At 35.7% G+C, this 21,626-nt stretch overlaps 1 protein-coding gene across 1 annotated transcript in view; it reads left to right on the top strand.

The window, feature by feature from the left end:
- The window catches only part of LOC138702661 (prion-like-(Q/N-rich) domain-bearing protein 25), a 69,606-nt gene that overhangs the window by 643 nt on the left and 47,337 nt on the right, over positions 1-21,626 (top strand). Inside the window, exon 2 of the mRNA XM_069829988.1 lies at positions 11,126-11,251. Within this exon, the coding sequence (XP_069686089.1) occupies positions 11,126-11,251 (126 nt within the window). The remainder of the gene's footprint in view (positions 1-11,125; positions 11,252-21,626) is intronic.

The raw sequence follows: 21,626 nt of genomic DNA, 5'->3' as shown, positions 1-21,626 counted from the left end.
AAACACTACAATTAAATAAAATTAAATATTATTACTGGAAATAAAATAGCTACTTAAAAAATTAATTGCAGAAAATCAATTCAAAATGCGCTTATAAAATAGGTTCACGTGAGAATACAATCTTATAAGTAACAGTCACTTCTAAATGCAATATTTTTCTGAAGAATGAATTTCTTGTAACAAATTGTTTGTTCATTAAGCTGTTAAAACACAATCCTCACTGAAAATAATTTTACAAATAAGCATTGCTTTTACTGTCTTTATATGCAAATTTACCTCTAACTGAGATTCTGGCCGATAAGTATGTACAGTGCCAGAAAAAAAGTAACGGACCATGTCTTGATGGCAGCTAGTTTCGCAAGGCTATTTATAAGTAGCATGTATACAGGCGCTGTTGTTTACTGCACATGCGCAGTGCGTTGTATTTGGAACTTTGTACTTTGCCTTTTTGTTTTTGGAACTGTACATCTATTATCAGGCAACACCTCAATATCTCACTTGGCGGTATGTCAGAGGAAGAACAATTTATTGTTTGTATATATCTTAAGTCCTATGAAATTGAGGTGCACGAAAATAGCACCAATGGAAAGAGAAACTCAAAAAGTTTTGTGGCAACAATATTTTCCTAGTTGGTAACACTGCCTCATAATAGCGCATACCTATAAACAAATTTGTTCATTGTTGAGGCGAAATGGCTGCTATAGAAGTCAGAAAAGCTTGATTTTCATGTGAACCAGTCGGTTATTAATGTGCAACGGCATTACCGAACAAAGTTTGGTGCAGATCTACCCAGTGGGCCTACAATCCGTAAATGGTACACTGATGCAGACTTTAATTGAAAACGATGATGCATTTATTCGTTTCGTGGTGTTTTCTGACGAAGTCACTTCTGGTAAGGTGAACAGACATAACCTCAGAATCTGGCGGCCGGAAAAAACAGCGTACCTACGTGAACTTGACTATAAGATTGATGTGTGCCGTGTTACCAAAAGGAGACACATTAAACATCTTCAACATAAGGAACTAAACTTTTTGAGTTTCTCTTTCCATTGGTACTATTTTCATGCACTTCAGATTCATAGAACGTAAATTACATGTGTTCGAAGACTTCTTTCGGGACAACGGGACATATCAAGGCAGAAAGGAACGTTTCCATATACTTTAGGGGACATATGGGAAGCCTAATGTTCAATGTTATCAATTTTCAAGATATGTGTCCCAAAATTATTGTTCCGATTTTAATATGCTTCACTTCGGGAAGTATATAAACAGTAGGAACGAAGTTGGTCTCAATAAACAGCTAATATCTCCTAGTTTAGCTACCATATGCGCAAGCGCTGGCTTTTGTTGGAAAATGTTATTTCTAAAAATACCGCTATCGAAACTAGAGAGAGCTTTTTATATCCTGAATTTCGAACCTCATTATTCTGTTAGACTGCAGGAAGACGAACACGATGGTACAGATACTGAATTAACCCAGATGAGACTGACGTCCTATATATAGGACCCTGACGTTTTATTATTTTAACATTGCTGTGTAAGATTTTCATAGTCGGCAATCATGATACCATAATCCTTATGTGTTATAAATTGCCTCCAATTTTTTTTCTTATATTTAGTCTGTCAGAGTCAATGTTATTATCATATTTGTGTGAAACGTTCGGTGTCCTATATGTAGGACGTCAGTCTTATCTGGGTTAAAAAAATGGCCGAGTCTTGGTAGCAGTCCTCTATGTAGGCTACAAACTTCGTAAGACTGTCCACAAGTAGCATATATTTAGGCGCTCTTGTTTACTGCACATGCGCAAAACGTTGTATCTGAAAATTAGTAAAAATAAGTGGCCCAAATTTTGTTTCTGGGACTGTACACCACCTCACTAACACCATCATGTGCGTGAATATTTCTGCGAGCATTTCCTTTAACGTCGGATTGGCCATTGCGCTGTCGAAGGCCAAAACTTGATGAGATGGCCTGCGTAATGATCTGACCTAACTTCTGTGATTTTTTCCTGTGGGGATATGTAAAGGACAATGTTTACATTACTCTTTGGCCAATAACCTGCAGGAGCTTCGGCGTCGCATCACAGCTGCAGGTAACAGATGGCGACACTCTGCGCAGAGTTTGAGAGGAATTGAAATATCGTCTAGATGAGTGTCGTGTGACCTGAGGTTCACATATCGAGAAATTTTAAATTATCAAACAAAACTCGGACAGCTCACCTGTCTATTGACTCTTATTACGTTTCTGTAGAATTAATAGTTACAGACGTAAAGTATTGTGATATAGAAAAACTCAATTTGGGAAACTGGTCTAAAATCTTCTATAAGTAACTTTTCAAATAATTTAAATATTAACTAACTTTTAATAAGATGCAATGGGCCATATTATGCCATTATTTATTTGGCTAACTATGGTAAATGTGTTTGTATATGCCTAAAACATTTTTTTTTCCAATTTAAGAAATAGGGCTATATCTACAGAATGAACCGTAAGTAATGACATTAATTTCAGGGGTTATTCTTTGAGATGTTTCAAGCCACAAAGTTTAACATAATTTTTCTCGTTTTTACTTACTAATCGAAATAAAAATTGTTTTATATGAAACAACTGACAGCGCGTTTTGGGAAAACCATTGATTTAATTCCCAACATGGTCAGTCAATCTAAAAGAGCAATGTATTATGATAACAAATTAATGAAAGAATTTTAATTTTATTCTTTAAATGTGCAGAAATCTGATGCGAACAAATGTAACACTGAAAAATTCCTTTGTAGAACGAAAAGTTACATTTTCTCGAATTAAATGTATGCACATTTGAAGGACAAAACTAAAATACTTTCAATCATTATTATCATAATACACTGCTCTCTAAAATTGACTGAGAATATTGGGAATTAAATCAGTGGCTTTTCCAAAACACGTTATCTATAATGTTTCATATAAGATTTTTTTTCTCGAAAAGGAAGCAAAATTGTGTTATTTTCTTTTTGTTATTTATTTATTTACTTATTTACTTAGTTACTTACTTATTTATTTTTTTACTTACTTATTTACTTATTTATTTATTTATTTATTTATTTATTTATTGTTGAACATAACAGGCAAAGCCCAATTACAATGTTCAAGACTAACAAATTAATTTATAAAACATAAACAAGGAGAAGGAAACATACACTTATTAAAGACTGAAATATAATAGAAATAAGAGAAATAACAAAAGAGAAATTGAAATAAGGTGTGAAAATAGCTTCAAATTAACTAACAACAATATTCTGTATAATATGATAACAAATAATTCTGTATCTAGAGAAATTCATATTGAAAATATCAATATTCGGATGAGGTTGTAATTTGAAATATCTAAAAAAATACCCCCCTGAAATTAATGACACTACTTATGGTTCACCCTGTATATTCTAATTTCATTATCCTAATTTCTGTCGGCTTATAGATGTTACACGGAATCACAGAAATTTCTTCAAATTCCCAGTCACTTTTATTCTACTTTTGATCCAGCTAAATGCAGTAGTTTCTATTTTATGATAACAATATTAGCGTACGATAAGCAGCTCAGTGAGAAATGTATACAGCAGGTATGCTCATTCTGTGACTCCCGATTACGTTCTGTAATCACAACCTTCCAATGTAGAGCGTGCTGCTCCTCGTTCGAAGCTCGATGGATGACTGCGGAAGGCAGTTCAAGTACTTAGTAAACGTACGAACAGTACGGGACAATGACACAGTCAAAATCTTCTGTAAGCAAACGATCATTCCGTACAGTATGGGAGGAAGACTATTTTTGTTGTGAAAACGTGAAGTGTTTACTATGTTGTAAGGTATTGTCAGGAATACTACTGAGCAACATAAAACATTATACGCTCTGCCATCCAGAACAAGCCGAAGTGACAGGGAAGCTGTTTTCTGTAATATGTATTCATATATCAACATTATTATTATTACTGTTATTACTAGTACAATTATTGTTATTGTGGTGATTTTATTCCAACAGAAATACATGTTATGATAAAATAAATTTTCAGGGGTGCAACGTGCACTACAGTTTCAAGAATTGAAAGCACTTCAAGATACACCAAACACTGAAGAGAGTCGAACAATTCAGAATTTACGTTTAGGAGCAAGTTATGTAGTATGTTGGGAATTAGCTAAGGCACTAAAAACCCTTGTGAACTTACAAAGAAATCTATGGTGCCTGAACAAAATATAGTTAATTACATCTTACTACTGGAACAGCTCAAACGTGAATTCACAGAACATCGATTTAATGATTTTAGACGTATGGAAAGTGATATTAATCTTTTTGTTAATCCTTTCATAGTAAACTGAATACAATCCGTGAGAGTGCAGTTCCAGGACGAGTTAATTGATTTACAAAGTCACGTAGAATTCAGAACTAAATGCGGAGAATATGACTTGCCAAGCATAGAAATATTAAAAAATGAACAAAACGCAATATCCCAAGATGAGCTTATTCGCTGTCACTCGAAATATGTGTGCAAACAATTATTTTCGAGAATGTGAAGGTTGCTAAATCCAAAAATCCAAACCTAGATCCCGATTAACAGGTGAGAATATTTTGTGCATTGCAGTAAATTCGTTGGAAATAGATTTCCAATTACTTGCAGAAAAGAACAGGCCTACACATGTTGACTGTGGAATACGAAAATAACATTATCTATGATATAATAATATCATAACTGTATAAAATATAATAAATAATGTAATAACTGAATATTTCCTTTTTCAAATTCAGTTTATTATCCGTATTTGTAAGACAGTGAGAACGATGCCACGGGCGGTGCTGCAATGTAGTTGCGGAACTCAGTTCCTACACTGTGTGTGTTATGCAGTGCAGCGTCATCCGTGTAATCGGCGCTTTTACAATTTTGAGCATACCTGGTATACAGCATTTAGAATTTATTCTACTGCATTTGGAATGAACAGTACTGCATTCAGTCTAACAGTAAATCTACCAGGAACAGCGGGCGGTACCGTATCTTATCTCTCTTTTGTAGTATTACTGTCAATATTTGCAGTTTCTGGGCATATCTGCAATACATTTGCCAACGCTATATATATAGTAGATATACAAACAGTTCATAGCAACAGACTGTGTACTATTCTACTACTCCTTTACACTGTGACTCACAGCTGTGAAAATGACGCTTGTGCAAGGAATAAAACTTTAGAATACACAGTTCTGCTGCCGACAATAGCAAATACATCGTGTAGTACATCGCAGAACATACTACGAAATGGAAATACGAAAATTGGAAATTTATCCTTTGAAGAGGTGGAAAAATTCAAATATCTTGGAGCAACAGTAACACATATAAATGACATTCCAGAGGAAATTAAACGCAGAATAAATATGAGAAATGCCTGCTATTATTCGGTTGAGAAGCTTTTGTCATCTAATCTGCTTTAAAAAAATTAAAAGATAGAATTTATAAAACAGTTATATTACCGGTTGTTCTTTATGGTTGTAAAACTTGGACTCTCAATTTGAAGGAGAAACAGAGATTGAGGATGTTCGAAAATAAAGTGCTTAGGAAAATATTTGGGGCTAAGAGGGATAAAGTTACAGGAGAATGGAAAAAGTTACACAAAACAGAACTGTACGCATTGTATTCTTCACCTGACATAATTAGGAACATTAAATCCAGACGTTTGAGATGGGCAGGGCATGTAGCAGGTATGGGCGAATCCAGAAATGCATATGGAGTGTTAGTTGGAAGACCGGAGAGAAAAAGATCTTTGGGGAGGCCAAGATGTAGATGGGAAGATAATATTAAAATGGATTTGAGAGAGGTGGGATATGATGCTAAGGACTGGATTAATCTTGCTCAGGATAGAGATCGATGGCGGGCTTATGTGAGAGCGGCAATGAACTTCCGAGTTCTCTAAAAGCCATTTGTAAATACGTAATAATAATATAAATTCGTCCACACCTATGAAGTAACGGTTAGCGCGTCTAGCCGCGAAACCAGATGTCCCGGGTTCGATTCTCGGTCGGGACAAGTTACCTGGATGAGGTTTTTTTCCGAGATTTTCCCTCAACCCAATATGAGCAAGTGCTGGGTAACTTTCGGTGTTGGACCCCGGATTCATTTCACCGGAATTATCACTTTCATCTCATTCAGACGCTAAATAACCTAAGATGTTGATAAAGCGTCGTAAAATAATCTACCAACTATAGCTATTAAATTCGTTTTTGCGAAAATTCATATAACCTTGAGATGAGCCTTGTATGAGGAGAACTGGAGTGTTTTTGATGTAGAATACGCCTTTTCTCAAACTGAATATGGACACTCCTTCCTAGATCAGTGGTGAAACAAAAAATGGCAGAATTTCAAATACTTACTGTAGTAGCATTATGAGCCACAATCGAATGCTAATGCTATTAGTAGTTAGACTAATGAGTCAATTTAACTTGGATGATCACAACCAATGATGCCACCTACCCTCACTACGGGCACGATGGCGCAGAAGTTGTGTATAAAATTAGTCGTGCCGAGCGGTCTCTCTCAGTTACATCTCGGTATCGAGAGTATCTACAGATCTGTGCTAATTTTCAATCGCGATTTCTGCAACCTTAAGTGATAATAGGCATGTACGATACACTTTGACTGAACAATAGCGAAAAATTTGTTTGTGGTTTGGGACTAATTTCGGAATGTTGCTTCCTATGACGACAAAATATTCTGCATGCCCTTGATTAATTATTTCTCTTGTCATAGATTTATTCTCTCCATTTGTAAACAGAAACAAAAATAAAATATTCAAACCAACGCATCTGTAGTTTCATTCCCGAAATTGGGTAATGTATTCTACGTGTCGGCGAATCCCTGATAATAGCGTAGGATTTTTTTTTTTTTTTCAGTGGGAAGAGCTATTTCCCTCATGGCCTTCTACCTTATTGTATGAGGCCTAGTCATAGCGATTCCTTCCTTGAAGCCGTCAATTGTTTGGAATATAATATTATAATAGCAACTGGAGGAAACTTAATGAGGAAGTGAGAACTCCCAGCCGATGAACTGGAAGTCAACATGACTCATGCTGAAATATTTATTACGTGCTCTTTTCCGCGTGTTTCTCATGTAGTTTAGAAATAGAATGTGACATTACCAGTGTCAACATTCATCCGACATTAATTACGTAGCCTATATCAAATAAGGTAACACCACAAAGTACTGAGGAAGAAAATAATGATACACCAAGCAGTATGTCATTTAAACGTGTTTCTTTCTTTCAGTCGATAATCCGATATGCTCCAATTTTCTGTGGAAATGGAACCAAAATTGAAAGGGTCTTGATTTTACAAAAGAAAGCCATTAGAATTTTATGTAAATCAAACTATCTGGAACAATGTCGGCCACTTTTCAGACAATCACGGATTTTAACAATCATAAATTTGTATATATATGTTGTTGTTGTTGTTTTCTAATGCCAGGTGTTTGACAATAAAGTCATTTGACTTTTTCAAAGATATTATCATGGCCAGCCACTGAAGCACAGATTTTGAGGTGTTCCGAATCCATTTCTTGGTTTGAGTTGCACAATGGGCAGTTAGGGGACTGATATATTCCAATTCTATGCAGGTGTTTGGCCAAACAATCATGGCCTGTTGCCAATCTAAATGCAGCTACAGACGATTTTCGTGGTAAATCGGGAATTAACTGTGGATTTTGATGCAGAGAGTTCCATTATTTCCCTTGGGATTGTGTTATCAAATTTTGTTTGTTGAAGTCTAAGTATGTAGATTTAATAAATATCTTCACAGAGTAATACGTAGATTTAGTAACAGGTCTGTAAGTAGCAGTGCTGCCCTTCTTTGCTAAAGCATCCGCATTCTCGTTTCCCAGGATCCCACAATGGGATGGTATCCATTGGAATACAATTCTTTTATTGAGTGATAATAATTGAGAGAGCATTTTAGTTATTTCTGCTGTTTGAGATGACGGTGTGTGTTTAGAGACGATTGATAGAATAGCTGCTTTGGAGTCTGACAATATAACTGCATTCCTAAATGTATTGATGTGGCATAGAAGATTCCTGAGACATTCATTTATTGCAATAATTTCACCATCAAAACTTCTTGTTCCATATCCAAGAGATCTATAAAGTGAGAAGAGACAGCACGTAACACCTGCACCGGCACCTTGTTCTCTGGAGATCAAGGATCCGTCGGTGTATAAATGAAGCCAGTTTTGTGGAGAGTACCTAGTATTAATTGTCTCTAAAGACAATTGTTTCAGCATTTCAGTGTTTACTTCTGATTTCAGTATTTCTTCTGTTAAGTTGATAAGTTTTTCATATTGAATCAGTGCTTTTTCTTCTATTGTCATTTTGATGCTGTTAATATTAGTGAGGAATCTCATAGAATCTATTGGCGTTGTTTTCATTCCACCAGTAATGAGTCTGAGAATTTGTGTGTATAGATATATATATATATATATATATATATATATATATATATATGATCTAGTACTTTACACTCGACAAAATATCGACAATTACTCATTAGTTGCCAATATACATGATCATGAAATTAGAAATAGTGAACAAATTAATATTCCATATTGTACATTACACAAGAGCAACACAAACTTTTTAATTATGGGGATGAAATTGTATAATAAGCTCCCTAGTCAATATTACAAATTACCAATTAATAGCTTCAAGACTAGATTTTATAATTGGTTATTAAATAATCCTTTTTATTCTGTTGCTGAGTTTTTCAACACAAATTTGTATGGAACTGTATTTTAATACAGATACGTTTAATTGCAATTTAGTTAGTTTTCTTTAATTTAAAAGTTTGAAATTATTTCATGTTTTTATTGCCTTATTTAAATTTTACTGTTTCTTTTATTAGTGTTTTTTTAATGTATTTATAAGTTTTTCAATGTCGTCTGACGAAGCCTAAAACTGTATGTCTAATGGTCAAATAAATTGAATTCAATTGAATTGAATATAAAATATCATGTGATGACGAGCGATTTTAGACAGTATGTTCAACGGAATTAGTCATCATTACCATCACCACCATATCTATTTTCAAAATCTTATAAATTTAGGTTATAATAATTTCTCTGAAACACGGAAGCATACTCTGCAGCTAATTTATTTTACTATTATTGGAGAAAAATTTGTTCCGACACCGAGGATCGAATCCAGGAGCCCTCAGCTTGGCGCACTGAATGCTCTTGCCAACTAAGCTATGCCGGGACACGATCTGCAGCGTCGCCCGTAACTCCCTTCCTTTAGCAACTTATCGATCCACGGTGCCGGAACGAATTTTTCTCCACAGTATATAGAGTGATCCACGAGGAGTTAACTATTTCCGAATATATTTTGAGCAAAAAAAAAAAAAGTCATATAAACATGAGTCCTATTCTCAATATTTTCAGAATTACACTAATTTGAAATTGTTCGGTAAAATACCTTTTTCTTTAGTTTTAAGGGTAAAAGAATATAATAAATAGATAATGAACTATTTAGAAGTATCACTTTTTTAACTGGCTAATATTCTGAAGCTAAAAAAGTGTTGAGAATTGCTTAGCTGCTTTGTACAGAATTTATTTTTCCATTTTAAACAAAAATTACATTATTCCTACGCACTTATCACAACTGTTACAAATCACACTACTTCTAGCAACTTGATTCTTTACGGTTAAATTTTTCATCCTGAGAGAGAGAGAGATAACTCGTCCGGTCTTAATTAAGGATGATCACGAAGATCCGGAAATTAATAGCAAAGAAATATAATCAATTAAATATGAATATTGTTATAAAAATAAAATGTAATAATTAAGCATCATTGATTATCAATTATAAAATAAAATCTTAGAAGATGACTATAAAATTATACTTATAAATAAAAGATTTTATTTAAAATTAGCATATCTTTAATTATGGCCTTCTGAGTGGTATAAATGAAACTGTATAATCTGCAGGGAATCTTTAAGAATTTGCGAGATGATTTTTTGAATTTCAAAAGTTGATATTGATAATTGTTTAAAAAAATTATATGTAAATTTTGGTAAAGAACTCCGAGCACCAAAAAATAAACATGTCACTGACCAATTGAAGAGAGGGATGTTATACTTGGCACTAGATAGGGAATACAAAGTTCATAAATGACCCTCTTTTCCTGATCAACGTGATGAGCTTGGTTTAGATCTCTCTCCATGCGTATAGTTGGAAAATAGCCTTTTGTTGTTGCCTGTTTATTGCTATTATATTACATTCTTAAAGAGTTTAGAAGAATGACGTGATTTGTAACAATTGAGGGGTTTGCCGGAAAAAGAGCGTATACGTCAATATGGCGAATTGAGATACATGCAATCTAAGATCGTAAAACGTACCTGAATAAAATGTTATACACGCACGCAGCCCTGTCCTGCAAGTATGTACAGTACAATCAAAACAAAATTTCGCTTCTATAATTATTCACTACATTTTAAACCGTTTTCCCGAAGAAGGGCGTATAGGTCTATCCGGCTTTCTTCCGGCATAGCCCTCAATTGTTGTGATAAGTGTGTAAGAAAAATTTAATTTTGAAGTTAAAAATCGAAGAAAATTTCTGTAGGAAGCAACTATAAAATTAACAACACTTATTTAAAACAACGCTTTGTCTTCAGTATCGCCACATGGTTACTGTTACCTAGTGAGCGATTGCAGGCCACTTTTGACTAGGCCTATATTACTGACCGCTATCGCCTCGTGTGGATGCTTCCACTTAGAATAATGCTTCACTGACAAATACTCTGATCCTCAGTGCGGTCGATCTTCTAGTGTGCAAGAGCGCTTAAGTATTGAGCCCCAAGATCATTCTGTCCTCATTCTTGTGAGGAAGGAGTCTCTGGTAATTTGGGCAGCAAGAAGCAAGAGCACAGCTCTGATTAAAGCCAGAAGAAATATAAAATAATGGATTCGCCTGGGCATATAAAACGATGATAAATCTGTAACCTATTTCTCTGCTGTCATTTGATTCCAAGTTCGCTGGCTTTGTAGTTATAGCGAAAAGAGTATTTGATAATTATTCACGCGTCTCTACTTTTAAAAAGAGATAAAATATGTTGTGTCACTTTTTATTTACAGGTCTGGGTAGCTCCTGCAAAAGCAACACAGACTGCCAAGCATCAAATGGATTGATTTGTTTAGAAAAATTCTGTGCTTGCAACGGTACTTCTGTAGCAGATGCGAACGGCCAAAAATGTATTCCGAGTGAGTATGACCTTTTATTAATTTATTCAATTATTCATTTCTTTCCTTAATCATTCATTCATTCATTCATCTACCCACCAACCTATCCAACTTTCATCCATCCATCCACTCATCCGTCTATCACTTCCCTAATTATAGAGCTACCAAGATGACAAAGTAGACCTACGAGCATATAAAAGACAAATATCCCCCCTAATTATAGAGTTACCAAGATGACAAAGTAGACCTACATAAAAGACAAATAAATAAAAAATATAATAATCCGTGGCGCTACAGCCCGTGAAGGGCCTAGACCGACCAGCCGGCTGCTGGCCTCACGCCCACATGCCGAAGCAGAGGTGGACGATCATCCAACCAGAATGGAGGTATCGTGTGGTTAGCATGATGATCCCCCCAGCCGTTATAGCTGGCATTCGCAACCGGATTTCGCTACCTATCGTAGCTCCCCAAGTGCATCACGATACTGGGTGGGTACCGGTCCCATACACTGGCCGAAATTTCATGAGAAAATTCTTCCCCCTTGAGGACTCGAACCAGCGCGCATTCCGTAACGCGAATCCTAGGCAGATGCCTTAGACCACGACGCCACAGTGCGGGACATAAAAGACAAATATCCCCCCTAATTATAGAGTTACCAAGATGACAAAGTAGACCTATATAAAAGGGAAATATCCCCCCTAATTATAAAGTTACCAAGATGACAAAGTATACCTATATAAAAGACAAATATCCCCCCTAATTATAGAACTACCAAGATGACAAAGTAGGCCTACATAAAAGACAAATATCCCCCCTAATTATAGAACTACCAAGATGACAAAGTATACCTATATAAAAGACAAATATCCCCCCTAATTATAGAGTTACCAATATGACAAAGTAGACCTATATAAAAGACAAATATCCCCCCTAATTATAGAGTTACCAAGATGACAAAGTATACCTATATAAAAGACAAATATCCCCCCTAATTATAGAACTACCAAGATGACAAAGTAGGCCTATATAAAAGACAAATATCCCCCCTAATTATAGAGTTACCAATATGACAAAGTAGACCTATATAAAAGACAAATATCCCGCCTGATTATAGAGTTATCAAGATGACAAAGTAGACCTATATAAAAGACAAATATCCCCCCTAATTATAAAGTTATCAAAATGACAAAGTAGACCTATATAAAAGACAAATATCCCCCCTAATTATAGAGTTACCAAGATGACAAAGTAGACCTATATAAAAGACAAATATCCTCCCTAATTATAGAGTTACCAAGATGACAAAGTAGACCTATATAAAAGATAAAAATCCCCCCTAATTATAGAGTTACCAATATGATAAACTAGACCTGTATAAAAGACAAATATCCCCCCTAATTATAGAGTTACCAAGATGACAATGTAGACCTATATAAAAGATAAAAATCCCCTAATTATTGAGTTATCAAGATGACAAAGTAAACCTATATAAAAGACAAATATCCCCCCTAATTATAGAGTTACCAAGATGGCAAAGTAAACCTATATAAAAGACAAATATCCCCTCTAATTATAGAGTTATCAAGATGACAAAGTAGACCCCCTAATTATAGAGTTACCAAGATGACAAAGTAGACCTATATAAAAGAAAAATATCCCCTCTAATTATAGATATAGAACTACCAAGATGACAAAGTAGGCCTATATAAAAGACAAATGGGGAAACTTTCAGTATATGGTTATTTCACTGACAAAAATTATTTTAAAATACTGAACATGCAGATCTGTCTGTGTTTGTCGAATGCGCAACATCATGCTTACAAAGAGGCACTTTTCAGTGCGAATAAATTATTTTGTGTGCACAAGATTTGAATCTTGGAGGAAGAGGGAAAGGAAGGTAACCTTGTCCTGAAATTTATCCAACAAACTATAAGAACTTAATAACAAGTAAAAAAATAATAATAAAATGTAAGGAAAAACTACAATGATTGAAACATAATAACAAGAAGAAATAATTAGCAATTATAATAAAAAATACAGAGATTAATATGTCATAATAATAAAAATACCCATCATTGAGGTTCTGGCTGATATGTACGGTACATCTATTATTTATCAGGTAGTACATCTCACTTGACGATATATGTGTCAGAGGAAGAATAATGATTTGTATGCATCTGAAGTCTGATTAGTGTAATAGGTATGTGGCTAGTCGGCGATGTATGCAATGGAGGGGGAAAGGAACTGGCCACTCTACCCCATTATCTCCTGGCCTAGTTGCCTCATAAATGGTACCATGTTGGTATCATTCGTGAGGTTCAGACCTGTCTTCGGACAGTTAACTATTTTTTTTTTATTTTATTGGGTTATTTTACGACGCTGTATCAACATCTAGGTTATTTAGCGTCTGAATGATATGAAGGTGATAATGCCGGTGAAATGAGTCCGGGGTCCAGCACCGAAAGTTACCCAGCATTTGCTCGTGTTGGGTTGAGGGAAAACCCCGGAAAAAACCTCAACCAGGTAACTTGCCCCGACCGGGATTCGAACCTGGGCCACCTGGTTTCGCAGCCAGACGCGCTGACCGTTACTCCACAGGTGTGGGACAGTTAACTAAAACAACAACAATAATAATAAAAAGTAACAATTAATTGCTAATAAAATATCCTCAACTAAATGAGAGTAATTACTATATTAATGGTTTCGTAGAATTGGAAGAGATCCTACAAGAGAGGCTATTGCTATCTCTTGTAGAAGATGCTTCTCCCGGCCCATGGAAGTCCAAAAATGAGCAAGCAGTTTTGTTTGGTACTATCCCCCTTAAAAACCAATGTTGTGAGTAAAGTCAGATATCAATAATTTGTATACATTTTCACTTCAGTGCCATTATCTTGCTATTTAATTTATTATTTAAATAAAAATAATAATAAAATCGTTTTTAAATTTTGAGTTTCGAGGGCAGGAGTAATATGGTTCTAAAATGTTACATGTTCATGATGTCCGAAGACAGGTCTGAACCTCCCAAGAGATACCAAGAAGACACCACTTATGAGACAACTAGGCCAGGAGATAATGGGATAGGGTGGCCAGTTCCTTTTCTCCTCCATTGCATACCTCAATCAGAGGATATGTTCATGATAATAATAAATCGTTTGGAATCCCAGGGCTTAGAACTATAAGTTATTCAACATGAGACATGTATTTTAATACTCCTCACAAAAATTCATCCCACCCTATTTTTAACAACTTCAGATAATAGATGAAATGAGAGAGATAGAAAATGGTGATAGAATGAAATATGGAAACGATAGTAAAGCGACAGAGTGACAGAGGATTTGCGAAATGTCTTGATTGCGTGAAACGTCTTTATTCTTGGTGTGTAATTAATAAGGTTCGGATAAAGTAGCTGTATCAAGTGGTCCGTGCGTTTTGTTTGCAAACATTAACTGGTCATCGCGTGTCCCCTAGCCACGTAGTCGACAGTAGTGACGACGTATAATCAGTTCTATCGGCTGTCCTTTCACTGATGTTTCAGCTAGGAGATGCGGAGCGCTCTTTTCAGCAGGTACAGTTTTAGCTATACTGTTTTCGCTGTAAGAAAAATCCTAATGTAAACACAAGCACGTTGCTGTCATACCCGTGATTGGCTCCCAGTCGAAACACTCACATGGCGCAGGAAAATATAGTTCGTATTTGGAAACCACAATCTTGTATTATTTGAAAACTAGCCGTACCCGTGCGCTCCGCTGCACCCGTTACAAATAAATATAAAGTAATTACATAATTAAAATAGGACATTTGATCCAGGAACATTCGTGTTTGATAGAAGGATAAATCGTTTAATATGTTACTTAATTTAAATACGAGCCGCATCCAGAAAGTAAGTTTCCTCTTATAAAAAAAAAAAGAACACATACTTTCAGGAAAACATTTATTGGCAACAGGTAGGCCTACAGCAATGTTTCAGCTATTTTTCAACATAACCACCATCAGAATTGAGACACTTGTCGTATCGAGGGATCAACTTTTGTATCCCTCTGTCGTAGAACTCTGCCGCCTGTGAATGGAACCAGCGTGTGACAGACGTCTTCAGCTCTTCGTCGTTGCCAAAAAAGCTCACCGGAGGACAGGAATTTCTTGAGAGAGAGGGAGAGGGAGAGAGAGAGAGGGAGGGAGGGAGAGAGAGAGAGAGAGCTGCCGATGAATTTCAATTGGCGCAATGCTTTGTGCATTAAAGAACTTTATCACCGACCGAACCTCGCAGGCGGCGGGAGAAGGAATGAGAGCTTCCATTTCGGACCACTGCTGCCACGCTACTGGCACCAGGCGGGACCTGTCCGGCTGGCATATAATTCATACGTCATAGATCTGTTACGCATGCGGCTAATTACGTTTACTTTCAAGAGGAAAAAATTGGGAAACTTACTTTCTGGATGCGCCTCGTAATTAAAATGCGATCATTTTGGTACAGAGAACACTCATTTGGTGCAATGACAATTCCTTTAACGTTTCTTGTTTGTTGTTACATGCAACCATAGTTTAATGAAGATTGACACATCATTTAATTTTAATGTGTAAACTTTATATTTCTTGCTATATGTTTCCATTGAATTGTGGTAATAACTTAATTTTAACCATTGTTTTCTACGTCTTCAGTAAATGGCGCTTGGCCCACTATGGTTCTGAACCCTTCAAATAACTTAAATAGTGATACAGCATATATATACTTAATTACAAATGGCTTTTAAGGAACCCGAAGGTTCATTGCCGCCCTCACATAAGCCCGCCAGCGGTCCCTATCCTGTGCAAGATTAATCTAGTCTCTATCATCATATCCCAATCCCTCAAATCCATTTTAATATTATCCTCCCATCTACGTCTCGGCCTCCCCAAAGGCCTTTTTCCCTCCGGTCTCCCAACTAACCCTCTATACGCATTTCTGGATTCGCCCATACGTGCTACATGCCCTGCCCATCTCAAACGTCTGGATTTAATGTTCCTAATTATGTCAGGTGAAGAATACAATGCGTGCAGTTCTGCGTTGTGTAACTTTCTCCATTCTCCTGTAACTTCATCCCTCTTAGCCCCAAATATTTTCCTAAGCGCCTTATTCTCAAGCACCCTTAACCTATGTTCCTCTCTCAAAGTGAGAGTCCAAGTTTCACAACCATACAGAAGAACCGGTAATATAACTGTTTTATAAATTCTAACTTTCAGATTTTTGGAGAGCAGACTGGATGATAAGAGCTTCTCAACCGAATAATAACACGCATTTCCCATATTTATTCTGCGTTTAATTTCCTCCCGAGTGTCATTTATATTTGTTACTGTTGCTCCAAGATATTTGAATTTTTCCACCCCTTCGAAGGATAAATCTCCAATTTTTATATTTCCATTTCGTACAATATTCTGATCACGAGACATAATCATATACTTTGTCTTTTCGGGATTTACTTCCAAACCGATCGCTTTACTTGCTTCCAGTAAAATTCCCGTGTTTTCCGTAATCGTTTGTGGATTTTCTCCTAACATATTCACGTCATCCGCATAGACCAGAAGCTGATGTAACCCGTTCAATTCCAAACCCTCTCTGTTTTCCTGGACTTTCCTAATGGCATATTCTAGAGCGAAGTTAAAAAGTAAAGGTGATAGTCCATCTCCTTGCTTTAGACCGCAGTGAATTGGAAAAGCATCAGATAGAAACTGACCTATACGGACTCTACTATATGTTTCACTGAGACACATTTTAATTAATCGAACTAGTTTCTTGGGAATACCAAATTCAATAAGAATATCATATAATACTTCCCTCTTAACCGAGTCATAAGCCTTTTTCAAATCTATGAATAACTGATGTACTGTACCCTTATACTCCCATTTTTTCTCCATTATCTGTCGAATAAAAAAAATCTGATCAATAGTCGATCTATTACGCCGAAAACCGCACTGATGATCCCCAATAATTTCATCTACGTACGGAGTTAATCTTCTCGAAAGAATATTGGACAAAATTTTGTACGACGTCAACAAAAGTGATATTCCTCGAAAGTTACCACAGCTGGTTTCGTCCCCCTTTTTAAAAATAGGTACAATTATGGACTCCTTCTATTGTTCTGGTACAATTTCCTTTTCCCAAATAGCAAGTACAAGTTTATAAATTTCGCTATATAATGCACTTCCACCCCCTTGTATTAATTCTGCTGGAATTTGATCGATACCTGGAGACTTGTACTTTTTCAGATTTTCTATCGCAATTTCGACTTCTGAAAGCGTGGGTTCGGGTATAAATGGCTCAGCAGTTTGTATTTCAATTTCGTCCCGATCATTTCTATCTGGCCTATGTACATTTAGTAGTTGCGCAAAATAGTTTTTCCATCTGCTTAGGACTTATGGAGAGTCTGCAAGCAAGTCACCATTCTCATCCTTGATCACGTTTACCCTTGGCTGATATCCGTTCTTAAATTCCTTTATACCCTTATATAAATCTCTAATGTTTTTATTCTAACTATTTGTTTCTACCTCATTCAGTTTTTCCTTCAAGTAACCTCTCTTTTTATTCCTAAGTGTACGACTTGCTTCCCATCTTTCATTGAAATAATTATCTCTCTTCTCCTCAACTGGATCCTGTAAGAATTTCAATTTTGCCTGTTTCCTTCTTTCTACTACCATGCAACAATCTTCATCAAACCACGGTTTCTTTTTCTTAGTTTCATAATAACCTATGCTCTTCAGCTGCAATTTTGATACTATCTCTGATATTTTCCCACACGCTGTTAACATCTAATTCTTTCTCAACTTGTTGGAACTTTCTAAAGTGGCAAATCTATTCGAAATTTCGACCTGATAATTTTGCTTAGTTTCCTCTTCCTTTAATTTCAAAATATTGAATTTAGTAATATTAACTTGTTGCTCTACTCGCTTGGCTACTGATAGTCTTTCTCTTAATTCTCCAGTTACCAAATAATGGTCAGAATTACAGCATATATAATGATATATAATTATATTTCTTTCGAAAATGTAAGAATTCACGATCTCTTATGTACCATTGCCATGGAATGAATATATGTTTTTTCTTGCTACTCAAAAATGTTATATTTTGCACATAGGAGTTACTGCAGGAACAACAACGCTATAATCTGAGGTGGCGGTGAAAATGTATTGTATTGTTATTTTAAAAGTCTTATATATCCTTAAATATCAGACCTATCAAAATTTTGCATAGAATAAAACTTAACGGAAATCAATTTTAAAGAAACTTTTGTTATGAAACATATTTCACAAAAATCAATAATAAGCGAGATATTTGGATTTATTTAATTCAGGCCCCCTTATAACCCCCCTTTTAAATAAGGTATTTTGAATGTCATATAGCCTAAAATCTAAGTTACAACGAACTTAATTTATATTCCAATTTTCATCGCAATCCGTTCAGCCATTATTGCGTGAAAAGGTAACAAACATCCAGACAGACAGACAGACAGACATTCAAACAAAAATGTCAAAAAAAAGCTATTTTCGGTTTCAGGATGGTTAATGATACATGATAACATCAATTATTTTAGGAAAATCGAAAATTACCAGAAAAATTTTTGCTACAGATTTATTATTAGTATATATAAAAAAATTGAATTGTAGTTATTAAATACGATGAAACATTTAACTTCATTCATGTGTAAAACGCTATATAAAAGAAAAGCTACTTTTATATTTTGTTATGTACTATGAACGCGGATGAATACCAACAGTAATACCGAGGCAGTCTGTTCTATTAACAAGCTGGCGTCACTTGAGCTCGTAGTTGTTCACGTAAGCACGTGGTACTGAAGTATGGCTTCTGTATCCTCAACTGTCCATTGTGAAGACATAAGACTTAAAAATAATTTAATTGCAGTAATTATAAAGTAAATGTTTCCTAAGCAAACGAATGCATAGTAGTAAGGTTAGGCCTACTTGACGGGTAAGGGAAATGTTTAACATGAAACAGAATGTACAACAGTAGGCGGGAACATGTACTGAGAATCTATGGCGCCAAACAGCGGCCAATGAAGCCTCACTTCAATCACGTGCTATTGTTTATAATAGGATTTTTCTTACAGCGAAAAGATTATAGGGGAAGGGTGTAGTGTTTACTTACTCTGAAGTAAGTCAAGGCCCTATCTTATACAGCTATACAGCCTATCTCTATACAGTTACTTTATCCGAGCCTTAATAATTAAGTTTACACGTTTTAGGTTTTGTTCATACCACAATCTGCAACACACATCACAAGTGTAATTTCTTATCGCTAATAAAATATTAATTGTATTAAAACAACTGAAAGGTTCTTTATAACACTATCTTTCTTTAACGTTGATCACATTTTTTTATAAGTAGTTTCCACATTTTCAGTTCATGTAGATGCATTATTATTTTATGCTCGACCATGCCGAAATGTAGTAATTATACACCTAGTAGCAGCCCTTTAATGGACCTCATTAAAGTTCAGGTTTTCCACCAATCAGAAAGCAATATGAAAGCGCAAGTATCGATTATTCTCGGATATGCAATCGAAAGACAACTAGCGAAATGTCACGGAGGCTGGAAATCCAATATTGTCGCAGAAGGTTATGTTCTGTTATTATAATAATTAGCGTTAATTGTAAATAATATTCAAATAAATTCAATTTGTCATCTCGTTTTTTAATGTCTAAATCAATTTCCAGGTTATATCAAGATTAATGTTCATTTTATTCTCTAGATTATATCAAGGTCAATGACATTTGTTCCTCGGAAAAAATCAATACTTTCGCGTCTGCGCACATCTCACAATTTAACGAGATATTGCACAAGGTCACTTCCGCTCCCCAGTCAGATAAGAATAATATGAATACTTATTAATAATTTCAAGTTAGAAATATGGTCGAGCATAAAAAGTCGTATGAAACTTGCCTCGCTTGCGCACGTTTCATAAACATATTCGCGTCTTAAATACTACCATTATAGGCTCATTGCATAATGTACTATATAGTTACTACATCTTGTAAAACTGTTTATCGTTTATTTTTGCGTTCTCTACACTCCCTCACACGTTCTTTTGCAATTTTTTTAGCATTCTCTTGTTTTACAGGGCTAACTATTTTTTACTTCCATTATAATCTTATCTTTTTCGCTTGGTACAAGCCCGTATGTACACTGTTTCTGACTTTTTATCTTCCATAATGGTGCATTATTGACTCTTGTAAAAGTTAAATATAGATATACTGCATAATGGATTCTCCCATTTGCTTTAATTTCAAGTACCCAGTCTCCCTTGTATAAGTGGACTCGCCACTTGCATGGCTGATTATTTCTTATCAACGTATAGCCATCATTTCCTTTCATACACATTTCATTCGGAAACTGCCACGTATCGGCGTATCGAAAGCGATGTTGCTACCCATATAATAAATTATATGAACTTATAAAAAGTATTACACATTTTGCCAGTTTGTAAGATGTCGACTACAGAAATTTTACGTAACAAAAGTCTACAGCATAGATTTCTTTCCCACCACAAATTCCATGACCACCAGGTCTGGCATCGAACTCAGGCCGCCTGGATGGAAGACAAACGTGCTGGAGCTGAGCAACAGATGCGACCATTGACTGTTTACTAGTATTAAGATCTGTGCCAATAACTGTTTGTCTTCATTCATTGTATTTTGCCCAAGGACAGGTCTTTCATTGGGAGCAACAGTAACAAATATAAATGACACTCGGCAGGAAATTAAACGCAGAATAAATATGGGAAATGCGTGTTATTATTCGGTTGAGAAGCTTTTGTCATCTAGTCTTCTATCAAAAAATCTTAAAGTTAGAATTTATAAAACAGTTACATTACCGGTTGTTATGTATGGTTGTGAAACTTGCACTCTCACTTTGAGAGAGGAACAGAGATTAAGAGTGTTTGAGAATAAGGTTCTTAGGAAAATATTTGGGGCTAAGAGGGATGAAGTTACAGGCGAATGGAGAAAGTTACACAACGCAGAGCTGCACGCATTGTATTCTTCACCTGACATAATTAGGAACAAAAAATCCAGACGTTTGAGAAGGGCAGAACATGTAGCACGTATGGGCGAATCCAGAAATGGATATAGAGTGTTAGTTGGGAGACCGGAGGGAAAAAGACTTTTGGGGGGGCCGAGACGTAGGTGGGAAGATAATATTAAAATGAATTTGAGGGAGGTGGGATATGATGGTAGAGACTGGATTAATCTTGCTCAGGATAGGGACCAATGGCGGGCTTATGTGAGGGCGGCAATGAACCTTCGGGTTCCTTAAAAGCCAGTAAGTAAGTACAGGTCTTTCATTGCAAACCCAGCATTATCCAATATGTCCTGTTTTCCGCCTTCCTCTCAGTCTCCGCATATGAATTCAT

Source organism: Periplaneta americana, chromosome 7, assembly GCF_040183065.1.
Source record: "Periplaneta americana isolate PAMFEO1 chromosome 7, P.americana_PAMFEO1_priV1, whole genome shotgun sequence".
Lineage (NCBI taxonomy): Eukaryota > Metazoa > Arthropoda > Insecta > Blattodea > Blattidae > Periplaneta > Periplaneta americana.
This window is presented reverse-complemented; position numbering and strand designations above follow the sequence as displayed.